The 25,482-nt window shown below is 43.8% G+C and overlaps 1 protein-coding gene across 1 annotated transcript; it reads right to left on the bottom strand.

Annotated features, from left to right (window-relative positions):
* Positions 1-4,242: 4,242 nt before the first annotated feature.
* TNIP2 (TNFAIP3 interacting protein 2) lies at positions 4,243-22,754 on the bottom strand. The gene is made up of 6 exons (XM_078678577.1): positions 21,576-22,754; positions 16,317-16,622; positions 12,382-12,474; positions 9,440-9,721; positions 8,240-8,359; positions 4,243-5,552 (listed from the first exon to the last, which is right to left on the bottom strand). Exons 1-6 carry the CDS (start codon positions 21,960-21,962, stop codon positions 5,268-5,270), a joined length of 1,473 nt encoding a protein of 490 aa, XP_078534703.1. The 5' UTR covers positions 21,963-22,754; the 3' UTR covers positions 4,243-5,267.
* Positions 22,755-25,482: the final 2,728 nt, after the last annotated feature.

Here is a 25,482-nt window from a genome sequence, read left to right as displayed (position 1 = left end):
AAGTACATACTCAAATACAGCATGCCTCGCAGAGCAGCGCATGCGCTGCCCAGGCTCGACCTAAAAAGCAGGTGGGGAGCACCGCTAGCCAATGGAGCATCTCAAATATGAAACAATGGATGTGATTGGGCTGCCACTCTTGAATTAACTAATAAATGCCTTGAGGGGGCTATTTAAAAGTGGGCTCCCCTGGGGTGGGAACCACACGACAAACCCACCCACCCATGACTGATGGCATATAAAAGACGGTTAAGAAGTTGCAGCGTGTGGCATCACCCCAAAGCAGACACAGCACTTGCAGTGTTCCAACAATGGTTAGCGTGTTAAGCCTACCATCTGGGTCTCTAGGTTCCTTAAAGACAGAAGAACTTGGAAAGACTTCCACTTCGTTTGATCATTTGAAGAGGATTATTTATTGCCAATTATGCTATTATACTTATCATAAATAAATACTGAAATTGCTTTCCCTTGCCTACGAGCGAGCCATGTATTTTCAAAATGCAAATAAACTGTGGTCAGTTGAAGTCCAGCACCTGTCCGCATCAACACTTTCTTAATAGAAAGTATTGGGATACATGTCCGAGTGGCCAAAATGCTTGGGTTACACATCACTGCACTTAAAACAAGATTGTTCTCCTCTATGAAGCACTTTCCACAGCAGTGATAAGGAAGGGGGTGAAAGAACATCTTAGCTGATTTGAGTCTTAAATCATGGAACATAGCTGGGAGAACAATTAAACTGCTCTTTGCTGCAGAAAAAAAAGGTAAATAGTCTCTCTTGTGACCGTGACATCCACTTCCCTTACTTGCTATCTTGATTTATAGATCTTGCATAGACAATGTATGTGCGGTCTTTACAAGACATGTTGTCTACAGTTAGGGGACAACAGCTCACCCATAGGCTTGCCAACAAAGCCATACACGACGCGGGACATTCGTACCTCAACCACCGCCTCACATTCCACGCACCCACCAGAGACCTCCGCTCCACCCAACTGTCCCTGACCACCATCCCACATATCCGCAAGACCACGGCCGGAGGAAGATCCTTCTCTTACCTCTCAGCAACCCCTTTGACTCAGGCAATCACAGTCACTGCCACAATTCAAGAAGGACCTCAAGACCTGGCTCTTCGACTGAACATCAGTGCCTTGCACGGATCAGCAGTCCCCCCCCCCCCCCCCTCCTCATCCTCCCCAGCGCCTTGATACACTTACAGGTGAGTATTTGCAATTTACAGAACACCTGATTGGTTTATTGACCATTGGTTAGATTCAGCGTGAGTCACATTTGTTTCTTTTCTATTTAGAAAGGCATGTGTGCACCATTTAGTCTACTCCCCTGGAGCATAGACCAAGTAAGTGCGTCCTTCCATTGCCCCGGCTTTGCAGCAACCTTTTTTTCTTTGTTTTCGAGCGCCCCATATTAGTGCTTGTGTTTTCAGGCACTCCATATCCCCGTTCAAGTTGCTTATTTCCCCTCTCAACCTCCTTCCCCATACGTTATTTCTCTTCCCTTACCTCCCCCACCGTCTTCTTTCACCCGCACTCTTGTATTTTTCTTCTCCCCATCCACTCGCCCCAGTTTCATTTTCTCTTTCTCATATTGCCTTTCCCTTCCCTTTGTTTCTACTGTGTGTTCTTGTCCCAGCCTCTCCGGCTAAAGTCTTTGATGTGGGGGCAGGTCAGCCCAGTTGCAGCGTGCAAGGCGAGGTGGGATTATGCACTGGGGTTATATTTACACTTTTTACTCATGTACTAGGAAAATGCCCGCTTGACTCATTCTGGGCTCTGTTTTAGCAGAGCAGTCGTGTTCTTTTTTTGACAGGTATGTGTCAATTTCATCGTATTTAGAAGTCCTGCTTTTCAGAGCGCTTTAACAATTTTTTTTAATGTTTCAGCACTCCATAAGAGTGCTTGTTGTACAGAAGCACGACTGGAAGAAACAAAATAAAGCAATATGACGTGGACAGCCTTGATCCCTTCATAGCACTTTTTTTTGTTTACTTTCGACCATGCTATTGTACAATATGGCTAAAAACCATTGACTAAGCCAATAGGTCTCTCATAAGCGAGACCTATTGGCTTTGTCAATGCTTGTTTTCGTTGAAAATGCTTCCTGACTACAATGAGGCCACGCAGACACGTGACTTGAGTTGTGCAGGGCCAATAGTGAGGCAGTCTAATCAAGAAAGAAGAAAAGAAGAGAAATACCACGAAGAGACAGCTTCTTTTTTTGCGGCTGGTTAAATGGAGTTCACAAGCCTTTGCTACCTTTGCTCCTAAGTAGCAATATGCAAATTCACAAAATTAGGGAACGTCTGAGCCAGAAAAAAAGGCATAGAATTCTATGAACTGTTGTTTGAAAAATGGAAAGAAAAGTTCCTTCAAGGGAGCGGTGGAAGGATACAAGTCATTTAATGAGAAGCAATGTAAAGCAGCAATGCCCGAGCAGAGGAACATACACAAGTATGCAGAGGAAAGCCATTGAATTAGGAACAGAAAATTGAGATAGTCAAGAAAGCCTAATAAAGAGGTGCATGTAAATGTAAATGTATGTGTCTTGTAAAGCGCACTGCTGCCCTGAGGCGTCGTGGCGTTGTAGACCGCTGGGGAACCCGTCCTGGCTATCCCTGTGAGATGGTCCCTTGCTGGGTATCTCCAAGGTGAAACCAAGCATCCCCAGCGTCTGTGGGGGGCCGTTGTAGAGATGAGGCAAGCTAATGCCCAGAGTTGCCAAGTGTGATCCCTGGTTAGAGTAGGCACCGAGGCGAGAATTATCGAGTCCGCTGACCCTGGTCCACGACCCTGCCGCATCGGGAATTGAACCCTGGTCCCGGGCCGTTCTCTGCTTCCGGGTCTGCCGCCTCTAACCAGTGAGCCACACCACTCCACTTGGCTCATTATGTCTCACACAATATCCACGTTATATTTATGCTTTTAATCATATCCGGGGTACTCCTGTGATGAATTGGAATTTCCCTAAGGAGTAAACCCCAAGTTCTTTTAATGGACCTGGATCCCTGCAATTGTCCAGTTTGGTTTTCCATCAAGGTGGTATCTACGTACCTTGGTGTGCATAGGTCACCGATGATGAAGCATACCACAACAATAAGTGTGTGAGGTGACCTAGCCATTACTTTTGGATACCTGCAGTTGACCGTGGACTCTATTAGGTGTCCATTGCGATAACCCATGCACTTGGACTGTGATATATTCGTCTATGGGAGGTGGAGTCTGTGGGCTTATCCTCTCACTCTCTTCAGGTGGAAATTTATAAGAAAGCCATCCAAACATGAGTGAGGGACTGACTCACAGCAAGCCCATAGTATTGCATTGTAGACACTAGGTCTTCAACAACAGGCAGCTATGCCTGTCTGTAACCGAGACCCAAAGATGGAAGTGACGTCAGGGTAGCCACTACACTCAATCTTGTTCTCGATGACAAGTACAGTGAGGCTGGATGAAAATAGGAATAAATGAGTGTTAGGTCGGGGTAAATACTATATTGCATGTTCTCCTGTCGGACAGAGGAAGAATGCATATCAGCCATGGTCCGTGCAGGTAAGAGCGGTAGTGCTCGGTGGGCGGGGGGGGGTCGATTTTGACAGACGATGACGAGGGAAAATTAACGGTGGAGCTCGGGGTGGGGGGGGGATTTCGACGTACGATGACGAGGGAAAATTAATTCTTTATCTTTAATCGTCCATTGAAATCCCCCCTCACCTCCCAATCGGGCCCCCACAGCTCTTACCTGCACGGGCCTCGGCTGATGCATAGGGAGCGTGGTATGCAAAGGAGCACTGTAGGGATTGTATACATCTTATGTGGGAGCGGAAGCGCACAGAATGTTATTCTGAATATTCGATACTAATAACTGTATTGTTGAAACATATTAAATCCTTCCCACATGGATGTATGACATTACAACGCATGCTTTTACCACGCATGCCTTTACAACGCGGTATTTACAACGCATGCCTTTACAACGCATAGCGCTTTGGGGTGCTGGATAGTGAATAGTTTAATTTACTATTCCAACTCCAGTCCCCGTGGATAGTAGGGAAGGTGTTGGATAGTAAATTAAATTTATTCCCTATCCTAGAGCGCCCCCCAGCGCAATGCGGTGTAATGGTTTGCGTTGTAAAAGTTGCGTCGTAAAAGGAACTGCGTGGTAAAAGTTGCGTTGTAAAGGATGTTTCCCTTCCCACATTTCAAATAACAGTAAAATGAGGAGCACGAGTAAAAGTATGTGTTTTATTACAAAAATAGGATCTATTTTATCAATTTAACAGATTAAAAAAATATCTTTTCACAGCTTGTGGCCCAAAACCACTACACTCCTCGTCGGTTACAAAATAAAATTAGTCACCAATAAAACATAAATACAGAGCACAGTGCAAAGAAGATCAGTGCAAAACAGGCAAAGTGAATGTGCAGAATGGGTCAATGTCCACTCTCCCCGGCCACTCAGAGCGCCAACTGGAATAGCTCCCAGCATGCTCGGGCAAAATGGGGAATTTTATTGTCGTTAAAAAGTAGTATTTCTAAAGTGTCAAACAATACACCTGTTTCCACCCACGGGAAGGTGTAAAGTTCCACTTTCATCAACATACAAAGGGTGCATAAAAAAGTTTCTAATTGGCTTCTCGTGCAGAGCTGGGTGGATTTTATGCTTCAGATAGTGACCTTTAGATCAGAAAAAGGCCAATGTCAGTGTTCTTCTGGTCAGAAAAAAGGCTAATGTCAGTAATCCATCCACCGCAGACCATATATACTGCCAACTTTGCTTAGTGGGCAGTTTGTTGCCATTATAAGTCATTGCACACCTTCACCTTTCTTTCCTTTTGAGAAGAAAGTGTGCTGCACCTTTAAATTATCAGTTGATACTGTTAGGTTCTCCTCCATTTCTCCTCTTTCGGAGGGTGTGTTGCTGGCAAGTGGGGGCAGGTGTTCATACTTGCATCCTCGCCGCAGGGTCATCTCTCAGGTTGATCCTCCACAAACCTTTCCCTTATATGCTCACACACCCACAACTATTCGGTTTCATGCACTTCCAATGTACAACCGCATAGCATACGCTCAACAACTCACTGGAGACACCGCTGTCCCTTTCGTTACTTGGTGTGAGTTTCACAAACCATACCTGGTAGGAACGAGTCCTCGCACCACAGTAGTGAACTTCTGGCCAGTCAGCGCACAAAAGAGACTGTCTGGACATAGTAGTGATTTGATTCAGTTGCATTTGCCAATGCTTGGTAGGTGCGATCACTGACAGCAATCCGAGATGTGACGAAGGAATTCTTCACTATGCTCATCACCAAAGAGCCTTAGGCAGTGAGGGCACTGCAGATCGCCCTGCCTGCATCTTTCGGGCTCCGACGCCCCGCTGACCAATGCTGCCGCCACTTGCTGCGCCGGGGGGCCTTGGCTTCTCGAGCCTTGTGGGTCCTGGCTGGTTCGGAGCAGAACTTCTGAATTGTCCCTCTCTATGCGCATGTGATTGTTGTTGCCAATCTGGAGTCGCATGTTGCCAGCTCGCTCTCTCGAATCCTTTGGGGAAAAAGGAACACAGGTGTTATCTCTTTTCACTTACTGGGAAATTGGATGTACTTAATAGACGAGGATATATTTAGCACAAGTCCTGAGAAAAAGCAGAACCTTCATTACAAGTTGTTCTACATGTAACTGTTTTCTCTTTAAAACATTTAAAATATTTCTCAAAGCCTTCTTTACATCTTAATACAACAGTTTAGTCAAATTAAACAACATTTTGATCCAAATTGGTAAACTCAAACAATTTTTGATTAAAAAAATAAGAAAAATAAGAAAACAAAAATAGGGACACTCCCTTAGTAAGGCCCACACATTAAAGCAATCCTGGTATCCTAAGTGTGTTAAGTCGTCCCTAGGCTCAGAGTCCCCTTGCTGGAATACTTACTATTAGAATAGTGGTCACAAAAGGCAAGCAGTCATCCTATAGATGTATGAAAACTAGGGGTGCTTCCAAAACCTGTATCTCTGTCCAATTATCACAAACGTAGATGATCCGATACATCTGCCACATCTATCTGTACCTCCCTAATTGGAACCCAGCTCTCACCTTGACCACATTTTGTAGATGACTCAATACACAACCGGGTGTCATGCTAAGAGTTATAAAGCAACCTCTGGCGGGCTAAGGAAACCCTTATGGATGATATGTCTCTAGAAATATAAACTTAACATAACTAGCCAAGCATAACTCCATAGGCTAGCATGAGGAAGAAAGTGATCAGTGCAGTAACTCTACCTTATGGGTATTCCTACTGGTTACTGAAGACGTAGGTCAGCAATATGCTGTCCTTCGATTGATAGACAACATTGTTCTGCTTTAAGATCCTAAGACGAGACGCCCCATAGTGAGGCCTTCAGATGCTTCGAGTGCCAAGAAGCTCAAACAGATTACGACCAATTTCTGTCATCAGTACCCAAAGGGATACAACACAGTAGCAGTGCGAGCCACAAAAACTATGGTTTCTGCCAGTAACAGGGTGCCATTATGATACTTCGAGAAGTCAATGTCAAAACAATGTCTTCAAGTGAACATGAAATCGCCTCTGAAGAGAGAATCCCATCTGCCTCAGGCTCAGGGTAAAGGAACTGATGAGGCTTTAAGCACAGCCAGTCTGGTGTAATATGGATTCCAAAAATATAAAGGGAACCAGGAACCTGATATGGGAATTGCGTTTCATGCCAAAAATAATTGTACAAGCTATTTCCAGGTAAGTGAGACTACCCAATTCTTAAGTGGTATTACAATGGACAGCTTGGGGTTATTGTAGAACAAGGCTTGGCAGGATAGAAGGACTGCCATACCCTAGTAGATTGTCCACCTGCTTCTTCCAGAAACGATTCAAGGAGATAGAGATCAGGATTTCTTGAACTTTTGATTAACTTCACCCTAGTTTCCTTTAGTAACCAAAGTACCACATTGTCAGGACTCGACGATCTCTGTTTTGGGAAATGTACGACTGACACATATTGCCACGTAGGACAATCAGCTTGGCCATTGGCATAAGCAAACACAACACGGAAACATAGCTCAATCCTTTTCTCTTTCCAACACCCATCACAAGGTCCAGTGTATTGTGTTAGTCTTGTGCCCAGTGAGAAAATACTGGGGGTGAAAACGTTCCCTTCGCTGACTCGGGAGCACTTGTGGAAGCGCACTGTTTTCTCTAAAGAGCCTTGCTAAATAATGCTAAGGGCAGCAAGGCAATCTAGCTCATAGGTGAATAATACACACCAACCTTTCACCTAGGATTTGCTCCAGATCAATGCCCTGTTCAGTGGCAGCTGAGGTCTACTCTGATCTCTCCTAACTCGCTTGTGATGACTGGACCGGCCACAATGCAACACCTATAAGCAGATGTAAAATCGACAGGGTGCTCCTTGCTCACACTCTGTCCTACCTGTACTCTTCTTTTACACTAACCACTCCTCTATATTAGTAGATTATAGGATGCAATTACTTTTTTTAACTTTTCCCACTGCTTCAGAATTATAAATCTACGGCGCTGGAGTAACATTTCACTATTTGAACAGCAGCACTATTATAAAAATCATGCAAAAATGCAAGGAAACAGCTATTGGTCTATTAAGGACTTTTTAATCTGGCTGCCTTTTTCCATGTTTCCTGAATCAGATTTTAAATCAGAAACGTATGTGGGATGGAAACTTTTCACCAAGAATCACGCGCAATCCCAAATAAAAATAAAAAATCCCCTCCAAGAGTTTTTTCTTGACCCGTTCATGCAGTGGTCATTACCCTAATACTAGCTACCAGGTAGTTGGGCATTTATATTCTCATGGTGCGACAAAGGTACGGATTTCCTGCGTGGCACACTGATACACAAAAGAAAATGACCCAGGGGAGGGCAGAGGAATAGCAGACTCTTATGTTCTAGTTGGCGGATTCCCTTTGTAGCATTGGTGACTGATTTAGTGCATAAAGAGATGGTCTTGCACTTCAGGTCTAAGAGTCTACTAAAGTGAATGTGGCTGCTTGCCATGTTGGATTGTGGAAAAGCTAACCAAACTGAACATCTTGAAGTACTTTCTGAAAACGAGAAGACAACCTCACAACGCCAGTGACATCAAGTATCAAGAGAACTGCTTTGCTATCATCATTTTGGATCGACCTGGGGGCTGAAAACAAAAACTTCAATCTGTTTTCCAGCATTGTCGCTCTTAGTTACCTGTGGTCTGGATAAGAGATGCTTCAGCCGGGAGATTTCTTCCAGAAGTTCTTGTATTTTACTCTGGGCACGTTCCCGGTCTGCTCTTTCTGATGTAAAGTCGTCTTTGTAAACAAAAACCTAAAAGAAAGATGTCATGAAAAAAGTTAGCACTCTAAAGTCAGAGGATATACAAAATGAATGAATGATGCAAAGGTCAAATGCGCAATAGGATATTTAACGAGACTTTCAACATAACTGTGTGTCATCTTAAAAAATGTCTCGGTTTTCAGGGTTTGTATTTTGATAGAGATGAAAAAGGGGTTTCACTCTCACTGCATGACCAGGAAGTTAATATCAGTGACACTGGGTGACTTTGGAAGCCATTTAATGAACTTAAATTTGATGAAGGCTAATCTCTCAATGAGATTCTCAAGAGGTTTGGAAATCAGTAATTCCATTGTTAGATAGGTGGTCTGGATACACAAACAGCATCTCAGTAAAAAAGTTTTTTTATCCAAAAGAGGCCGTATCTGAATCTTAATAACCAGTAAATCAGATAAATGCCATGAATTCTGAGGTCAAGTGAAAATAGAAACTGGGAAGCTTAACACGAATAGCTTATCTGGGTGATGTTTAAAGCAAACAATTAAATACGGTTTGAAAAAAATTACTGCATTGAATACAAGTTTTCAAGACAGATAAAGTACTCCCAGATGGGATGGCTCGACAAATAGGTACAAACTTTGACTTTTCTGGACCTAAAATACAAATAACAGGACTTGCACCACAACTTGTACAATACTTTTTTATAGGTAAGTGGTTTGGAGCATTTGAAGGATATTGTTTTACCATACGTACTAACCGATTTTTTTGTTTAAATATAAAATTGAGGCAAATGGGTGAAATTCGTAAGACTACATCGGAGATGAACACATTTTTTAAAGAAATGTTTACCAAACTACAATATACAGTTTTGCAAAATATTTCAACCTTGTTAAATAGGTATGTCAGGGGATACAACACAAAATGTATATATTTGGAATCCATCAGCTGTAAAGCGAATTTTCTTTAAATAAAGGAGATTATTTTGGAAGAGGCAGCAGAAAGGATTTCGTTTTATTTTGCAGTGACTGCAGGTTATACGTAATGGAAAGGCTTATAGTACATTTGTTGATAGAAACACACAATTTAAAAAGCAAAAAAGACCAAGCTGCTAACCTGCTGCTCCAGGATTTGCATCCGCTCGCCGTCTTCTACTCTTGCTTTCATCACCTCCTCAATGTCGCGTTTCAGCCGTAACTGCTCCTTCATTTTCTCTTCCAGTAGCCGGTTCAAGCGGAGGATTTCTTTCTGCAACAGTTCTGCGTTGGCCGATGTGGACACTGCCCCTTTAAGGGGGTCCTCCTGTGGCTTCAACCCCTTCAGCTGCAGGAGAAGGCCCTTCACGTACACCTCCCTGCTTGCGTCATACTTCTGCCACTTAGCATTCAGATCCTCCACCTGATGTAAGAAAGAAAGGGATGAACTATGAGCAGCCAATCCCAAGAGTTCATAAGTTAAGAACGTCTGCCCTGTGCCAAGGGTCACACTCTGGTGTCTGGGTACCACTCTTATGTATGTGTTGGTTTTATAGTTTGTTGTCTTTAAGATGGAGCATAAGCTTGTGTATATGAGTTTGTGCTTTTGTGTTCTTGTGTTCGCTCTTCTGTTCAAGTTCTAGACTTTGACCAACCTTTTTTACTCTGGTTCTGGCTGAAGGCTACACGTTTCTTGCTTACTTGCTCTATGTTCCTGGCATATTATTTAAGGTGCTTGGGGCAAAATAAGTGCACTAAAAGCAGAAAGCCATCAAGAGCACAAAAATGCCATTCCAACTGCCTGCCTCTGTGTTGTTGATGGAGTTAACAGGTGGTGATGGAAAATAAAGTAAAGTACAGCAGAACAAAACCAGACGAGTGCCAATCCAGAATAGCACGCATGTACGCAGAACATGAATGAGGCTGGGTCCAAATGAGACCCAGAACAGGGCAACGGCCCACAAACAACGAGAAGATAATGAGAACTGAAACAGGACGAGAAGAGCCATTCCGGAACCTGAGCCAAATATCACCAGAACAAAAAAAGATCCAGAATCAAGTCAGATTAAAACTAGAACCAGAACATACCAAGAGCTGATTTAACCATAATATGACCAGATTTAATACAATCTCACTACAGTTAGAACACCACAAGTAACAGAACATTACCAGAACAGGTGTAGAACACTAACATAACTTTAAAAGAGACAACTTGAACAGAACCAAAACTAAAATAGAACTTGTATAAAACCAGAACCGAACTGTAATCAGGCACAAACTGTAAGAGAACAAGAATAACCAACAACTGATACAGAACCACGGTATAACCCCTACAAAAACAGACCCTGAACCAGAATAGCACCGTAACAAATCCAAAAAACCTTTTGGTCTTCTATGTGTTTTTCAGGACTGCCGCGAGAGCTTTCTTCTTTGGTTCCACTTTTTGCTTTTCGTTGTTCTAACCACCATTCCTGCTGTGCTCACAAAATAAGCACAGGACCGCACGCAGCAAAGTCCTTTTCAGACAGTGTACTCTTTTGCCATGGTAGTGTATAATAAGTACTATTTGTTTATGAACATGCCGCCTGATGGTTACAAGCACATTTACGCATTTGTGCGTTGTTGGCCTGCTCCACATACAAGTAGAATACTAGAAAACAGTTTATAACTCCGAAGGTAAATTGCTGATCCGAAGCTAAAAAATGTGCTCTAAAACATATTTCTCTAGTTCCGTTGGGAGGCTATACAATGCCTATATGTAGCAAGCAAACAGTTATAGTGAAATATAATCCAATGGGCTCACAGTACTCGGGCTCCTTTACCTCCCATAACCCTAATATCAGCATATGGCGATGGTGACCCTAAATGTGCTAAGATGACTTTGTCATGCATATGCAGACACTTAACGTTGTGGGGGATGCATAATGCCCCACAATGAAAAAAATACTAATTTGTTTCCCTTAACAACCTGGGTAAAACTGTGTAAGCCTTCCCTTACATAGAAGGAAATTAGAAAAAGTGTGTCACGAGGAGAAAAGTTGCAAAGAAGATATGACAGCAGCTATATAAAGTAAAACAGTGACTTGCATGTAGCACTGTATGTATATATTCGGAACTTAGCTGGCCAGCAATGGAGCGCTTTACATCAATAGGAACTTTACTCATTTGCATTTCACACGTAGACAACATTTCACATTTATTTGGTGAAGGGATTTGCTCAGAATCACACAATTTCGTGTTGAAACCAGGAATACATTCAAAGGTCCCATGGTCAGCAGTTTAGTCACTAGATCACACCCCCTCCCTCCTCCTGAATGTTGGGGTCAGAGCTGCACAGGTTACTGGTTCTGCTGTCACAACTGGATGTTTTAATTGGGTGGTGTTGGTCACTGCTCTTAGACAAAAAAATAGTGAATTCAAAATGGCTGATTACAAAGACGCCAGTTATGTGGAAAATATATGAAAAAATTTCGGAACATTGCTGTTCTTTAACAATAGGGTAAATGCCCTCAAAAGTGAAGGTTCAATAGGATCTTCAAGTTAAGCTTGTGTCCGTCTTTTACTCAGTTTGAAGAGCAACCTAGGTGCTGCAAAGCAGAACTGCATCATTCAGAGGAGAACTGTACAATACTGAGGGGATCCATACATTAAAGGAGACAAGGCCACAGATCTCTTGACTTTGTGATTTTGCAGAACTATGTTATAAGTGATAAATCAGAATTTTAGGTAGTTTGTACAGTTCCACACATGCACAAACACTCAAAGTACAAGCAATTCAAATGAAGACAAAGCAGGGCTGTCCCAAAAGTGTGGTCAATTTGGTAACCACCCACTGATCCCTCTCCTCTGAAAATATCTTTATGGTGAATAGTGAGGGGACGCAGGTAAATATGCAAAGCATAGGATTATCTAAACCAACAAAGTGTTGCAATGTAAAAGAAAGAGCGATATGTATTACTGTTGTGACAATTTATTTTTAGCAGCTATATGACAATTTATTTTTAGCAGCTATAAGACTATGACAACATATAAGTAAGTCCCTGAGGCATTATAAGGACTCAACTGAAGCAGCACGGTACTCACGTAAATAATTTTCTGTTTTAATGTCCTGTTTTCTTCTTGCAGTTTATTGATGCTGGCCTGCAGTCGCGTAACTTCACTGTCTGAAAACTGTAGCTGTAAAAAGATTTATATAATGTATAAATATGTATTGTATTTCAATGCACCCATCATCGAAAAGATTACGCCACTTCTCAAAACACAAATATTAGATTAGGCGACATTTATCGCCGCACAGGATCCATCCATTCCTAGCAGGCTGCACAGGGTAAGACAAAGGGGATAAGCTAGCAGTGGTGTCTTGTTGTACCTGATCCAGGTGGTATACGCCTTGCAATGCCACGGCATGCCTTACTGAACATAGCCTACACTGCTACCTTCCCTACACGCGATGCAGCCTTGCGCTGCCATCACATACATCACTGAACCAAGGCTTCACCGCTGCCTATTCTAACAGTGATGGAGCCTAGCACTGACAGGGCATGTACTGTACCTCATTTGTGTTACAGACAAAAGCTTGGGCTGCTGAAGCCTAGTCCGTTCATTTCATGAGCTGCTTGGCTTTCCTTTGCTCAGTTAATGAAAGGAGCATGCATAGCATAGGGTCCCTTGTATACAGCCCGATGAGCTGTGCATAAAGTGTGCAGAAGAAAAGACCTCCAAGGCGGATACAAATCCTGAAATAAAAGTTCACTTTTATTGAACTTATCGATTGAGAACTAATTAAATACTGCATCGAGGCCAGCTGACTGGGAGAATAGCTGTGTTTGCATGTCTAGCAATGCATGCAAATATTGCAAAATATCACAGCAGGCTGGCTTTAGGCATGGTTTTTATTTTATACTGTTGGGGATCAAGTCACTGCTGCCCATCTGACTACAACAACACTAGCCCCTGACAATTCTGCCATCACTCAGGCAGATTGATCCGTGGAGCCATACCTTCCTAAAAAAGCGTGGAACCAACCCCAACCAAGTGCATCATACATGGAGAAACCGCACAGGCTAGTTGAATCTCCTCACCCTCACTGAGTGCACGTGGGAGGGCTGACCGAGTGCCGTCTGGGCACCTCCTGTCCACTGGGCGTCAGGTGTGGATTCTCTTCCCTCATCAGGAACTAGTAATTTGTAAATATGGAGCTATATCAGGTGTTGGAATATGAGGCAAGAGTGGCAAATCCACCATTACACAGAAAACACACTACTTTCCTAGAATTTCAATGCCACTGACTCCACACCTCAACGTGAACCTCATAAACCACACAATAACACCCTGGCCAATCTCCTATGCAAAACTTCCAATATACAACTCACCGCTCAACGTCATCCAATCCTTCAAACCTACCTCTTCCAATGAAGACATTTTGCCTTTCCCTCTCATCAGCTCCCTCTCCTCTACAGCCCTTGAGTGCTACCAGAACATCATTAGTCCCTCCCGTCACACTAGCATCTTACTTTATCTCTGAAAACTGGACACATTGTCAGACTTCTTAAGAACACCTACATATATTCTGCAGCCTGCCAGATTATACTGCACCTCCTTTCCCTCGTCAAAGGACTTGAGATTGCTGTGTCACTGCAACTCCAAGACTAACTACAGGTAGGTGTCCACGGTTGAGCCACAAGGGTCGGATCCAAGCCAGATTTTCTGAGTAGCCACACGGGATACATTTGCATACAATTATTCCAAATGAATTTATAAACAGTAAGTGGTTAACGTGAAAATGTGGATTGGTTGAGCCATCCTAGGCTAACATTGGACTTCTTGGTGTAAGCCAACAAAACCTCCAAGAGGCATAGTCAGGCTTCCGTCCCTCTGCTGTATTGAAACAACAACACTGCAGGTCACTGAGCACTCACTGAAAGTCGTTGCCTACTTGATAACTTCTGATCGCAGCAATCATCTGTTCCTTTCCGATCATTAGGAATATCTCTGAAATGGTCTTCAACTAATTACCTTTTGGCCAACATAAAATTGCACTTGGATGGACTCTCCATCCACCCCATCCCTTTCTGTCAAGAACACTTCAGGAACTTCCAGGAACACATTCTTGCTCCTACAATATGCCACATTTACATTAAGGCTGTGAATGCTGAACTTTCTAATGAAGACCTTCCTCTTCATCAAGATGCTAGTGACACACAACTATAGGCTTTGTTGTCGTCAGAAACTGATATCCTCCGTCTACCTCAAAACTATGGGTCTGTTTACCTTGCGCAAAAATCAGACAAAAACGAAACAACTCACAAAGCATCTATTGGCCCAGATATTCATAGTTACAGCAATGCCTGGAATCATTCTCCAAGGTAGAAGACAAATTCACACATTTACTTGTGGAACTATATTCGGAAATGAACACAAACCAACATTGGTTTCTCCACGCTCGCCTCAGAACCAAAGAGAGTGTGGAATTATTCTCTCAGAAAGAAGAGAAACAAATTCTGTACTCATTATTCACATTCAACATACTGTGTGGGGAACCAGCTGGACATTTCCTTGCCATTAAATATCAGAAACCAAGCGCTTCACAGCTGGATGCTTGTTCTAACCAGCATGCGGCGTTGCGATATGGAACAATGGTTTTATAAAAATCTCCAGAAGATTTTCCAGCCTGCTCCTGGAAAGTCCCAAAAAATACCTCAGCAAGTCGGAAGAGTGGTATCGGTGCTATCATCAAAAAATAATGTAAATGCTGTTATGTCTGACTAACATCTGAAGCATCACAAAGATCGAGGCAAAAGTCCCTAATAGTTATATGCCTGCTTGAGGACACATTTTTGGGCCAAAGATACAATCATAGAAAGAATGGCCAAAGCTTGCGCAGGTCTGGTTTAGATACACACATATATATATATATATATATATATATATATATATATATATATATATATATACATATATATATATATATATATATATATAGTAGTTCTCCTCTGCTTCGCAATTCCTCTCGTAGGATATCGAAATGAAGAGCACGGACCACAGATGTAGAAATACCTTCAGTGTTTTATTTTGTTGCAGGTACAAACAGAGATGGGGCAGCCATGACGCGTTTCGTCCCTGCCTTGGGACTTGATCATATATATATATATATATATATATATATATATATATATATATATATATATATATATATATTATACAGCGAAACTACACTCCAAAGAAAAAGATACCTTTTTGTATACACACACTCATCTGCCCTCATTCTCCTATTTCCAATGGGATTAAGGGTTCCAATTCTTATGTACTACACCACTATACTACAAGGATGTATTAATACAACAGTTAAGGTGCCTTTTAAAGAAATCACATTGCAAAAACACCTAACTCACTTGGAGGATTGGGTCACGTTGTGTGTTGTGTTGGTGATTGTTCAGAGTGAGTTGATTTTGGTAATAAACTATGATGAGGTTTGGCTTTAAAATCATCTCAACTGATATATAATATATTTCAACTACTTAGTGGATCCCTGGGTTTTGTAGAACCCGGCTCATGTACCGCTCCCCCTCCCTGCGGTTCACACGCCTCATTTAAAGGCGAAGTAGCTACTAGGTATCGCAGTTATTTTATAGTTTCTGGCAACTTGCTTCAACTTTTAAGAGACTGATTTACAAAGCATTGCCCCACACAAAGTTTTTTTCTTAGTCTGCCAATCCCGTGAGATACAGAGTACACAAGACAATACGGGTGCACGCAGAAGGGTTTTAAAGGGTGTGTGGACATAAAAGTGGTGTTGGAGAATATCAGAATTTTAAGGTAACTGCCAAAGAAGAAGGGTCTGGTAGTATTTATCCATGATGAATATATGAGAGATGAACCAAGTAAATGTTGTCTGTACACATACATCTTTCCTGATTGCTGCTTTAAGTAATACTTCTGTATGTACCACAGCAGGTTTCTCTCTGTACACATAATTTCTGCATAGATTATTTACAGCTCTACAAATTAGCTTAGCGTACCTTGGCAGACTGCTCTTTGTGAGCGGGTTCATTCGATGGATCTCGATCAATCCCTTTCTTCTCCTCCAGGCACGTCACCAGTTGCTGGCACATTTCGGCAGTGGCAGCCAGTTTGCGTCGCAACTGGTACGTCTCATCAGCGAGCGAGCGGCACAGCACTTCGCTGGTTGCTTGCACCTTCTCCTTGTCGGCGACAATCCGCTGCAGCCGCAGGATCTCCACCTCCTTCTCACGCTGAGGCCAGCTGGCCACCTGCTGCAGGTGCCGGTCCTTCTCGTCCAGTTGCTGTCGAAGCTTCTGAACTTCCTGCAAAAGAAGCCAAATTTTAAGCATATATGTGCAGGCCAGAGAGATAAGATGCAAACAAGAGTGGGCGAAGCAATGGACTCAGTGAATGAAAAGAAGCATGAAGTGGTCTTCAAAAATATTGTGGAAGTTCCCCAAGTTCCCACTGCTGCTTTTCTATCACAGTAATGCCGAAGGCATGCTTCATCTCACACCAGCCACCAAGGTCTGGCCAGAAGTTTAGGTTCTCTTTTTTCGTAAAAAGATATGCTTGTTCCTCTCTCATTCCGCTTTCATATAAACAGCTGACATTCAGAACCAACGTGTTGTAAACACTTGGGCTCATACACTACCAGAAAACTCAATCAGGCCCAAGAAATGTTGGCCAACTACTGTCATCCCATGTCAGTAATGTCTAGTAGAGAGTACTGAGTGGCGAGAGTTTGCCTAAAGGTGGATCTCTTATTTGCATTAAGGAGGGACACCTCTTTGACTAGTTCCAAAAGGAAGAAAAATACTTGTGTTTGTTAGTCACATCCCGCTTAGGGGACATGGCCTTGCAGTTTGGGACGGATTACCATATATTGGGTTGGTTCCTTTTTGTAAAGCCACAAAAAGTGTCACTGGCTGAAGTTCTAATGTTCCATTTTGCTGGTCTGAACTGTTCTTTTGGCGCTACCGCCAACATTTGGACGCTGACGGTCGCGCCACGTTACCATTCAGGGATCTAACCACAATGCTATGGGGCAGCATGGAGTGTACTGAACTTTTTAAAGAAGCCATCTGGTTAATGATATCAAAATACACCTCAAACCCCCAGTGGACATAATCAACGCGATGCTCTAGACTTGAGTGCCTATTATTCGTGAATGTTAGAGATGCAGGACTGCAAGAAGAGAATTGTTTTTTTTTCTCTACACTGGATGGCCCCTTTAAATAAGATGATGGAGTCCCTCTATTTTTATTGGCTGCAGGAGACACAAGGTCTACCTCCCCAGTGCAGCAGGCTGATTTAAGAGACCAGTGCCCATCAAAAACCCAAAGGAGCACCTCTTATGATACTGCCAGACGCACCTTTAGCAAGCATGGCACAAAGAACTGGAAGTTGGTGGGGGGGGAGGTGCAGGGAATTATTTGATGACATAGGGTAACTAATGAGCCGATGATCTAGTCATGTCTTACTTTTACATAAAAAATCTACCACTGGCCTCTTTTCTGAGTGATCAGTATTAGTTTTCTAGCTGCAGGACAGTTAAAAAGGTATCTGGAAAACTATTTGGTGCAGAAGTGGGTGGAAGCCCATTATGACACCCTTCTCCTGGAGCTGCACACAGCCCCCGGCAGTCTCACATTACTACCTTATGCTGCAGTCTCACAGTTCCTCACCTTGCACACTTGTCCCATAGTATCACATTTCCTCACGCTTCATACACTCCCCAAAGTCTCGTTTTTTATCACACTGCACACAGTCCACACAATCCCACATTTTCTCACGCTGCACAGCCCCATAACCTCACATTTCCGAATGCTGCACACAGTCTTCCGTCCTCGTGCTGCACACAGTCCTCGGTCTCACATTTCCTTATGCTGCACCCTCCACTTATCCACAGGAGTTTGACATTTCCTCGTGCTTTCCGTAGTCACCACAATCTCACAGTGCCTCGCGCTCTCTGTAGTCCCATTCGTTTGGGATGCCGCCCTGTTGCTCGGCGCCCCTAGCCTCCGGCATTTGCCAGTGCTTGCTACAGACTCCACGGGAACATTTCCTCCCGCAGTCTCCAGTGGGACAGTTTCTTGTGCAGATTCCAATTTTAGATTTCCTCGCGTTCTTTGTAGAATGCAGTCCCCATGACGCTAATGACGTGGCCCATTTCTCAGTTAAAGTTTAATAATATTGCTTTGACGACAATGTACGTCACGCCTCCCAGTCCAAACATGCTGTGCCCAAGGAGATTGTGTAATGCTTGTACTTAAGATGACGCACAGAGAGGAAACCAGGTCGGATGCAAAGCCCGATTGAATTACAGTGATTACACAGGACTGTGCGCAGCTGGGCGGCTGCCACCTCGAGCACGCTGAAGCACACGGGGCAGGATGCGCCGGGATTCCCCACATTCTTTCCAAAATGAAAGAACGTGGGAGAGTGCGGTCCGCAAAGGGGCCTTAATTGGGGTTAACACGAATCCTGATTTCATTAAACAATTTCAGGTCTGGGGAGAGAACAAAGCATACCTAGCGCCTATAAGAATAGCGAGTGTAAATTAACAAGGTCTACCAGTTACTGTCCAAAGGTCACTGTTCAAATGCAATATTACTGCAATCCAGCACCTCCTTTTATCGGCGTAGGCCCTGAAACCGAGTCAGTCAGTGCCGAATTAATGTATGGAATTCGACTCTGTCTGATCACAACTGGTCTGGAACACTGTATCCAATTTTACAAGCCAGTTAAAATTGCAGGAGGCATAGGATGCGACACCAGCCAAGCCCCGTCCCCTAGTCCCCTGCTGATCTTCTGTGGCAAGGGAGGAGACTTCAACCACCCACTCCTCCGGATCTATCCTTTCCTTTCCCTTCCCACCCCCTACAGTTCCCACCCCTGTCCCAAACAGATTCCTCTGCACACCTTTACCAAACTGTTCAAAGCAGGTGGCAAATGTGTGCGGTAAACACTAGGAATATGGAATACTCTGAAGAATTCCGCACAGTAATTCTGTGACACAGTTATTCCCCATTCGGAGAGACTGAACTGGTAATACATAAAGTTCCTTGCGGCGATGCTTACCGGTAACAAAAATTCTGTATCTGGAATTGCTGCATGGAATTCCATCTAACTCGTAATCAGGGCCTTAGCACAGGAAGGCATTTCCCCATCTCTCAAACAGCTACATGACCCAGATAACCGGCATTTACTGCAATAAATCAACTCTCACTGCCCTGACGTTTGTTAAAATGTATTAAACCACGCAAACCACAAACATATCTCACAAAATGTAATTAGTCAGTGCCAAGCCATATGCAGTTCCTACCAAAGATCAATCAATGCTTACCAGTTTTCATTTTATTTATCACCGACTTCACGCTCATAGATGCACATGAACACCTACAAGTTATGACATATGACTTTTAGACACTGGCTGATATCAGTTCTGCTGTTAAACCAGTAGGGCAGCAGTGTCCTCTCCCATTAGTTACAATGACTACGCTATTAACTTGCAATGTGACATTTGCACCAGAGTAATAAATAACTGAATGCATGCCTATTAGTAAACTTTTTCACGTAACGTATGCAACCCTTTGTGTGGAGACATGGCACAGACTATTCAAGTGTATGTGAGGCTGGGCCCAGCTCCTCCCTCCTAGCCCGTTGTGTATGGCTCTCTAAGAGGAATACACAAAGCCCAACTGTCAACTACCCATGTGACCCAGAAACAGGCTACAGACACCAAATGGCTAATGTTAGAAAATGACATCTGTCTAACGTAGCATTTTCAGACTTGTAATTTAAAATCCAACGCCACCACAATTTAAGATTTTAAATTAGGATTCCAAAAACACCAAACTTGAAGCAATTATTTCTTCCCATTTGGAAATTACACTTATAACATACAATAAGGTAATCTCAAATGTTATCTCATTGAAGAATTAGGCCTTGCAGTAATGAAAAATTAATTTAAGAGTTTGTCACTACCATGACATGTAAAATTAAAATATACGTCCTGCTTTTTACATACATTGCACTCTGCCCTCTGAGCTGTCCAGGGTCTGCGCTAGGGTTGACATATGTATTTAAAAAAAAGATTTTGTCTTGGCAAAAAGGTTTATTTTGACATGTTGAAATGGCAGTTGAAACAGGCCTGAGACATGTTTAAAGAGCTCTTTAACCGAGTGGCACAAGCAGTGCTGTAGACCCACAAGTAGCATTTAATTTACAGGCCCTGGGTACATGTAGTACACTGTACCAGAGACTTATTAGTACATTCAATATGACAATTAGGTATAAACCAATATTATTAGAGGAGAGAACACATGCACTTCAGAACTGGCTAGCAGTGGTAAAGCGCTTGGTCCTAAGGTCAACAAAAACGAATTCGGAAAAAAGAAGAAGGAGGAAGGCAAAACGTTTGGGGGTGACCATGCAAAAAGGGCCATTTCCAACTATATAGGCATTTTAATCACTGGATAGCTTGATGACTCAGTGCCCTTGTATACAAACACTTTGGAATTGAAACCTCATCCCCATACAGCTCTTCACATCCATTGTATTACTTCAATCATTCCATGAGCACAAGAAGCAGAGTAGTGAGTGGTCTATTGCTTTGTTGCTGTGCCTCTGGGTTCCCGCTCTTGAATTCAGAGCCTTGACGTTTCATAAATCCATGCAAAAGCAACACATCCACTGCAGGTGTTTTGTTCAGCTTTATGAGACTGGTAATCCTGATTTCATATTGGGATTATGGATGTGCAAAAACGGTGTAAATTTCTTTTTGCGTAATTATGCAAATTATCTGGAAAATTATGCAATACGAAAATATGACATTTTGTGCTAAATTTTAGTGTGAAATGCATCCTTGAAACCGCACTGCATATTAAAATAAAATAGTGCAAACAAATAAGTACTGTGAGCAAAGGCCATTTGCGTCCTGTCTGCTCACGTTGTTCCGGTGCTCCTGGGATAGGACTTTTACCGCAGTAACCCCCAATTACACCAAGTGACCTGATAGCATAATTTTGCATTTTTTAACCATTTAAAGCTATGTTTTTTTATGACAAATAGAGCAAATTGCACAAGTGTAACTGAAATCGTGGTCATTCTGGTATAAATGGAATAAACAAGACAAGTCCCAGAATTCAAAACAAACCTGCACTAGATGCGCTTCTCACGCACGAACCTTCAAATCTTGGAGCCCTGCAAACATGAACACACGCATCTATGCTGATTTAATCACGCATGCAAGATTGCCAGAGCATGTTTACCTGGTTGAGGGCTTCCATCTTGTGCGCAGAGGCCCCCTCGGCCTCCCGGAGGTGCTCCTTGGCTGCGTTCAGCTGCTCCAGCAGCCCCTCCACCAGAGAGGGCGACGTGCCCCCCGGGTGCTGCTCCTGACCCTGCCCCAGCTCGGGGGCCTCGTGCCCGGCCCTCCGCAGGCCCTCGATCACCTTGTCCTTGACGGACAGCTGCACCCTCAGGCTGCCCAGCTGCTGCCGGGCCTCGTGGTAGAAGGTGCAGAGGGTGTTGTAGCTTTGCATCTTCACCTTCAGGGCCCGGTTCTCCCGGTGCAGGCGCTCCACCGTCTCCTCCAGCTGCTTGAACCTGGCCAGCAGAGGGTCGGAGCTGCCGTCGCTCGGGCACGGGGAGCTCATGGTGGGTGGGCAGCACGGCACGCGCGGGTTGCACAGGTCTGCGCCACTGGCGCTACAGCAGGTTATTAACCGGCTATTAAGGCCTGCTCCTTGCACAGGTCTGCAGCACCTGCACCCACTGGCGCTACAGCAGGTTATTAATAGGTTATTAAGGCCCGCTCCTTGCACAGATCTTTAGCACTGGTGCTACAACAGGTTATTAATAGGTTATTAAGGCCCGCTCCTGGCACAGGTCTGCAGCACCTGCACCCACTGGGGCTACAACAGGTTATGAATGCCCGCTCAAAACAGCAGCTCCTCCGACAGATTCCCTCCTTTGTATCTTGGATAAGACGGATTGCTTCTTCAACTGGGCGGTATTTTGCTGCTTGGGGATGAATCTGGTGCCTTCGTGCCCCCTGTGCACCGGGTTGCGTTCAGAATGGCAGCAGCTCCTTCTAGTGCCGCCCTGGGTTGTACCAAGGAGTTCTTCCGGTGTGCAACTGGATCCGTTTATGTTGTTAACTCTTCGTATTCAGGATGAGTACCGCCGGGCAGGGTTTGTTCCTGCGCGAGCCTTTATTTCTGCGATTTCCTCCTTTGCTCCGCGTGGGAGGGGTCGCTTCTTCGGTGGCGGCTGGTTCACAGACCTCCATTCACTGTTTGCATGCCTGGACTTCTGCCCTAGCCACCGTCGCGCTCCTCGGTGCTGTTATGACGGTCTCTTGGCACTGTACTTTAGGGTCTGACCCCTGCCAGCCACTGCAGGGTGTATTTCAAGCGCATTCGCTCGCACTTGGGGAATTTCCTCCCGGGGCTTCCCCGCTGCTGTTTGCACTCGGAGTTTTTTTGGACTTTTTTTTTTCTACTCGACTTTGCAGGAAATGGTCTAGGCGCTGCAGCGCCACCTAGTGACGGGCTGGCCAAGTAAACCACCGGTGGCAAAGTCTCCTCGGCAAACCTCACTCTACACAGGATTTCCCAGTGGTCATTCAATTTCCTGCCCTCTAAGCGCTGGTAGTCCCCACAGCCTGACGGGCATATCGAGGGCATGTGTATTCCTGCGGCAAGCCTCGAAAAAATACCTCGCGCTCTGCATTATAGATTTGGACAGACAGCCGTGCGTCAAGTGCTGTGTGTATTTCTTCTTTCTGACCCAGAGTTGTCGAGATGCAGCATGTTCATGTATTATTTACTGGTTTTCATAACCACAGCATTTTGCATCCTGAGACTCATAGTTACCCTTGAACATTGTACGCCAGTCCACAAATAGTGTACAGTGTGGTTTGCTTAATTTACCAATCAACTTTTCAAAACCAAAGGAACCTGCTGAGTTATCAGATCGGTATGTGTGGCGTTTCTGTGGTTTAAGTCCGGCTATGAGTGACATTCTACTGTCAAATGTGTGACGCTTCGAGTACGTGTCTGCACATGAACAATATAGAAAACAAGGCTAGCCCACACAGAGAGCCTGGGTGATGCAGTTTATTTGTAAAACAGCGGTTCACTGTGGTATTAAACCTGGAACAATACTCTCTGATTGGGCTATTCCCCTCACAAATGGGTGACATTTTTCCCAGATGCATTCAACGTCTGCAAGGTATCCAAAATGCTGCTGCACGCCTAGTGTTATCACTGCCAAAAAGATCTTCCACCAAAAAGGCCTTCTGGCAGCACAGAGTTGGAACACTCATCCCCTTAGACTCCGGATGGAGCCGTCCGAAAAAGTTTTCCGCAAGGAACTTAAAACACATGTGTTCCCCAAATATTGAACTGCTTTTTCCTGGCTGTATTAGGGTTCTTTCGTGCCACTTTTAGCGCGGGGACACACTGACTAGTGTAACCAGGCGCTTTATAAGCTCAGTTAATAATAATAATAATTTGTGCGGGGAAATAACTCCCCTGGCGGGTTGCACAAATTTGGGCTTTATTTGCCTGTGTGTGCGCAAAATTTGTGGCTGCGCTGCCGCCGCCGATGAAAACGTGCCGTCACAAATATAACTTGCTCCTAATGATCCATTAGTTGCATCCCCTTGGGCACTCAAGTACTGGTTCCTCTGAGGAAAACACTGAGGACTCAACACAGTTCAATGAAGTTATTCACTCTTTCTTTTATTAACTGAATAAGGATTTGTCAATCTGTGTTCGATGAAATTAATTTGTCATTCCATTTAAATTTGTGCACCAATATACTCTTGAAGCGATCATTGACAAGGCTTATGATGCAGGGACAATTAATGAAAGAACAAAGAATTTCCTAATAAAACAGAATCCAAAAAGTCCGGTTTTATACATGATCCCGAAGATCCACAAAAATCTAAGAGATCCTCCTAGAGGAAGACAGAGCGGACTGCTGCTGCCTGGAGAGCAGTCAGGTGATGCGATGGGCAGGCGTGGGACATGTCTGTGTAGAATGACCCCGACATCCAGGGAGAGCTGTTATTGAGGGGACATGTGAGGAGCGCGTCCCTCCGTATCATTGGAGGATCCCCCATCTTGCTTTAACTTGCCAGGGCATGACAGGGGAGCAAGAGGAGAGTCATAGCTGCATAGTTTACAGAGTGCCTGTGTGTGACGTTTCCAAGGTTTCAAGGTACTTATGAGTGACAGTCTACTACCAAATGTGTGATGCTCAGAGTGACACTTTCCCATGTGTAAAACCAAATAATAAAGTAAAGAAATATATTACTAAAGCTGTGTGTGGTAGCTTACTGCCCGTTACAGACAGCACATTTACCATTGTAATGGCCACTAATTTGCAACAAGCATTGGCATTGCCAATAGGTCTCGCTTGTGGGACCTTATAAGTATTTAGTTTTGCAGCACAATATCCTGAGTGCAACAACATCAACTGTTGCATGCCTAAACACTTATAAGGTACAAGGTTTAGCCGTGCAACAGCTGATGTTGTTGCACCAAGGATATTGTGCTGCAAAACTAAATACTTATAAGGTCCCACAAGCGAGACCTATTGGCAATGCCAATGCTTGTTTATCTACTGATCGAAGTGCTGTTCAAAGCTACAAAGCCTTGTATGAGGTCATAGGCCAGGGCCAGGCTCATTAGGGCGCCTTTGCTTATGTAAAGCGATTTGACACTCCTGAGCCATGACGCACTACATTAGTACTTACAAAATACAAATAAAAAATAGCACATGCAAGGTGTCTCGAGCATGAGGGCAACACTTGCACACGTCCGGCAATAGCTTCTTAATATTAGGTTACACATATAATGAAGTCCACACTCATTCTTGGAGTTGTTTTTAAATGTATTGGAATTCATTTGAGTTTTGTTTTGCATCTGTATTATCTCCTCTGTCTGACGTTCCGATTGTTTTAACCATAAGGTCATTTTAATCATGTCCTGTGAGGCACACACAGAACTTTCAGATTGTGTAAGGCATTGTGCTTAAAATACACAAAAGCCAAGCTCCATTTGGGATGTGTTTCTCATTTAATGGACTGCAGATGTTTTGCTAGCAGTGTCGGACTGTGACTACTTACAAATATAGTGTTAGTGAGTGAGAATTACAGCTTCACAC

Source organism: Lissotriton helveticus, chromosome 2_2, assembly GCF_964261635.1.
Source record: "Lissotriton helveticus chromosome 2_2, aLisHel1.1, whole genome shotgun sequence".
NCBI classification, from domain to species: domain Eukaryota; kingdom Metazoa; phylum Chordata; class Amphibia; order Caudata; family Salamandridae; genus Lissotriton; species Lissotriton helveticus.
Note: the sequence above shows the minus strand (reverse complement) of the source record. Positions and strands in the feature narration are given on the sequence as shown.

Excerpts from the sequence above, each read along its gene's own strand:
- TNIP2 (XM_078678577.1), bottom strand. The coding sequence starts at position 21,962 with ATGAGCTCCCCGTGCCCGAGCGACGGCAGCTCCGACCCTCTGCTGGCC. Across the intron at positions 16,623-21,575 it reads AGATGGAAGCCCTCAACCAG|GAAGTTCAGAAGCTTCGACA; the intron begins GTAAACATGCTC and ends CTTCTTTTGCAG. Across the intron at positions 12,475-16,316 it reads ACAAAGAGCAGTCTGCCAAG|CTACAGTTTTCAGACAGTGA; the intron begins GTACGCTAAGCT and ends ATCTTTTTACAG.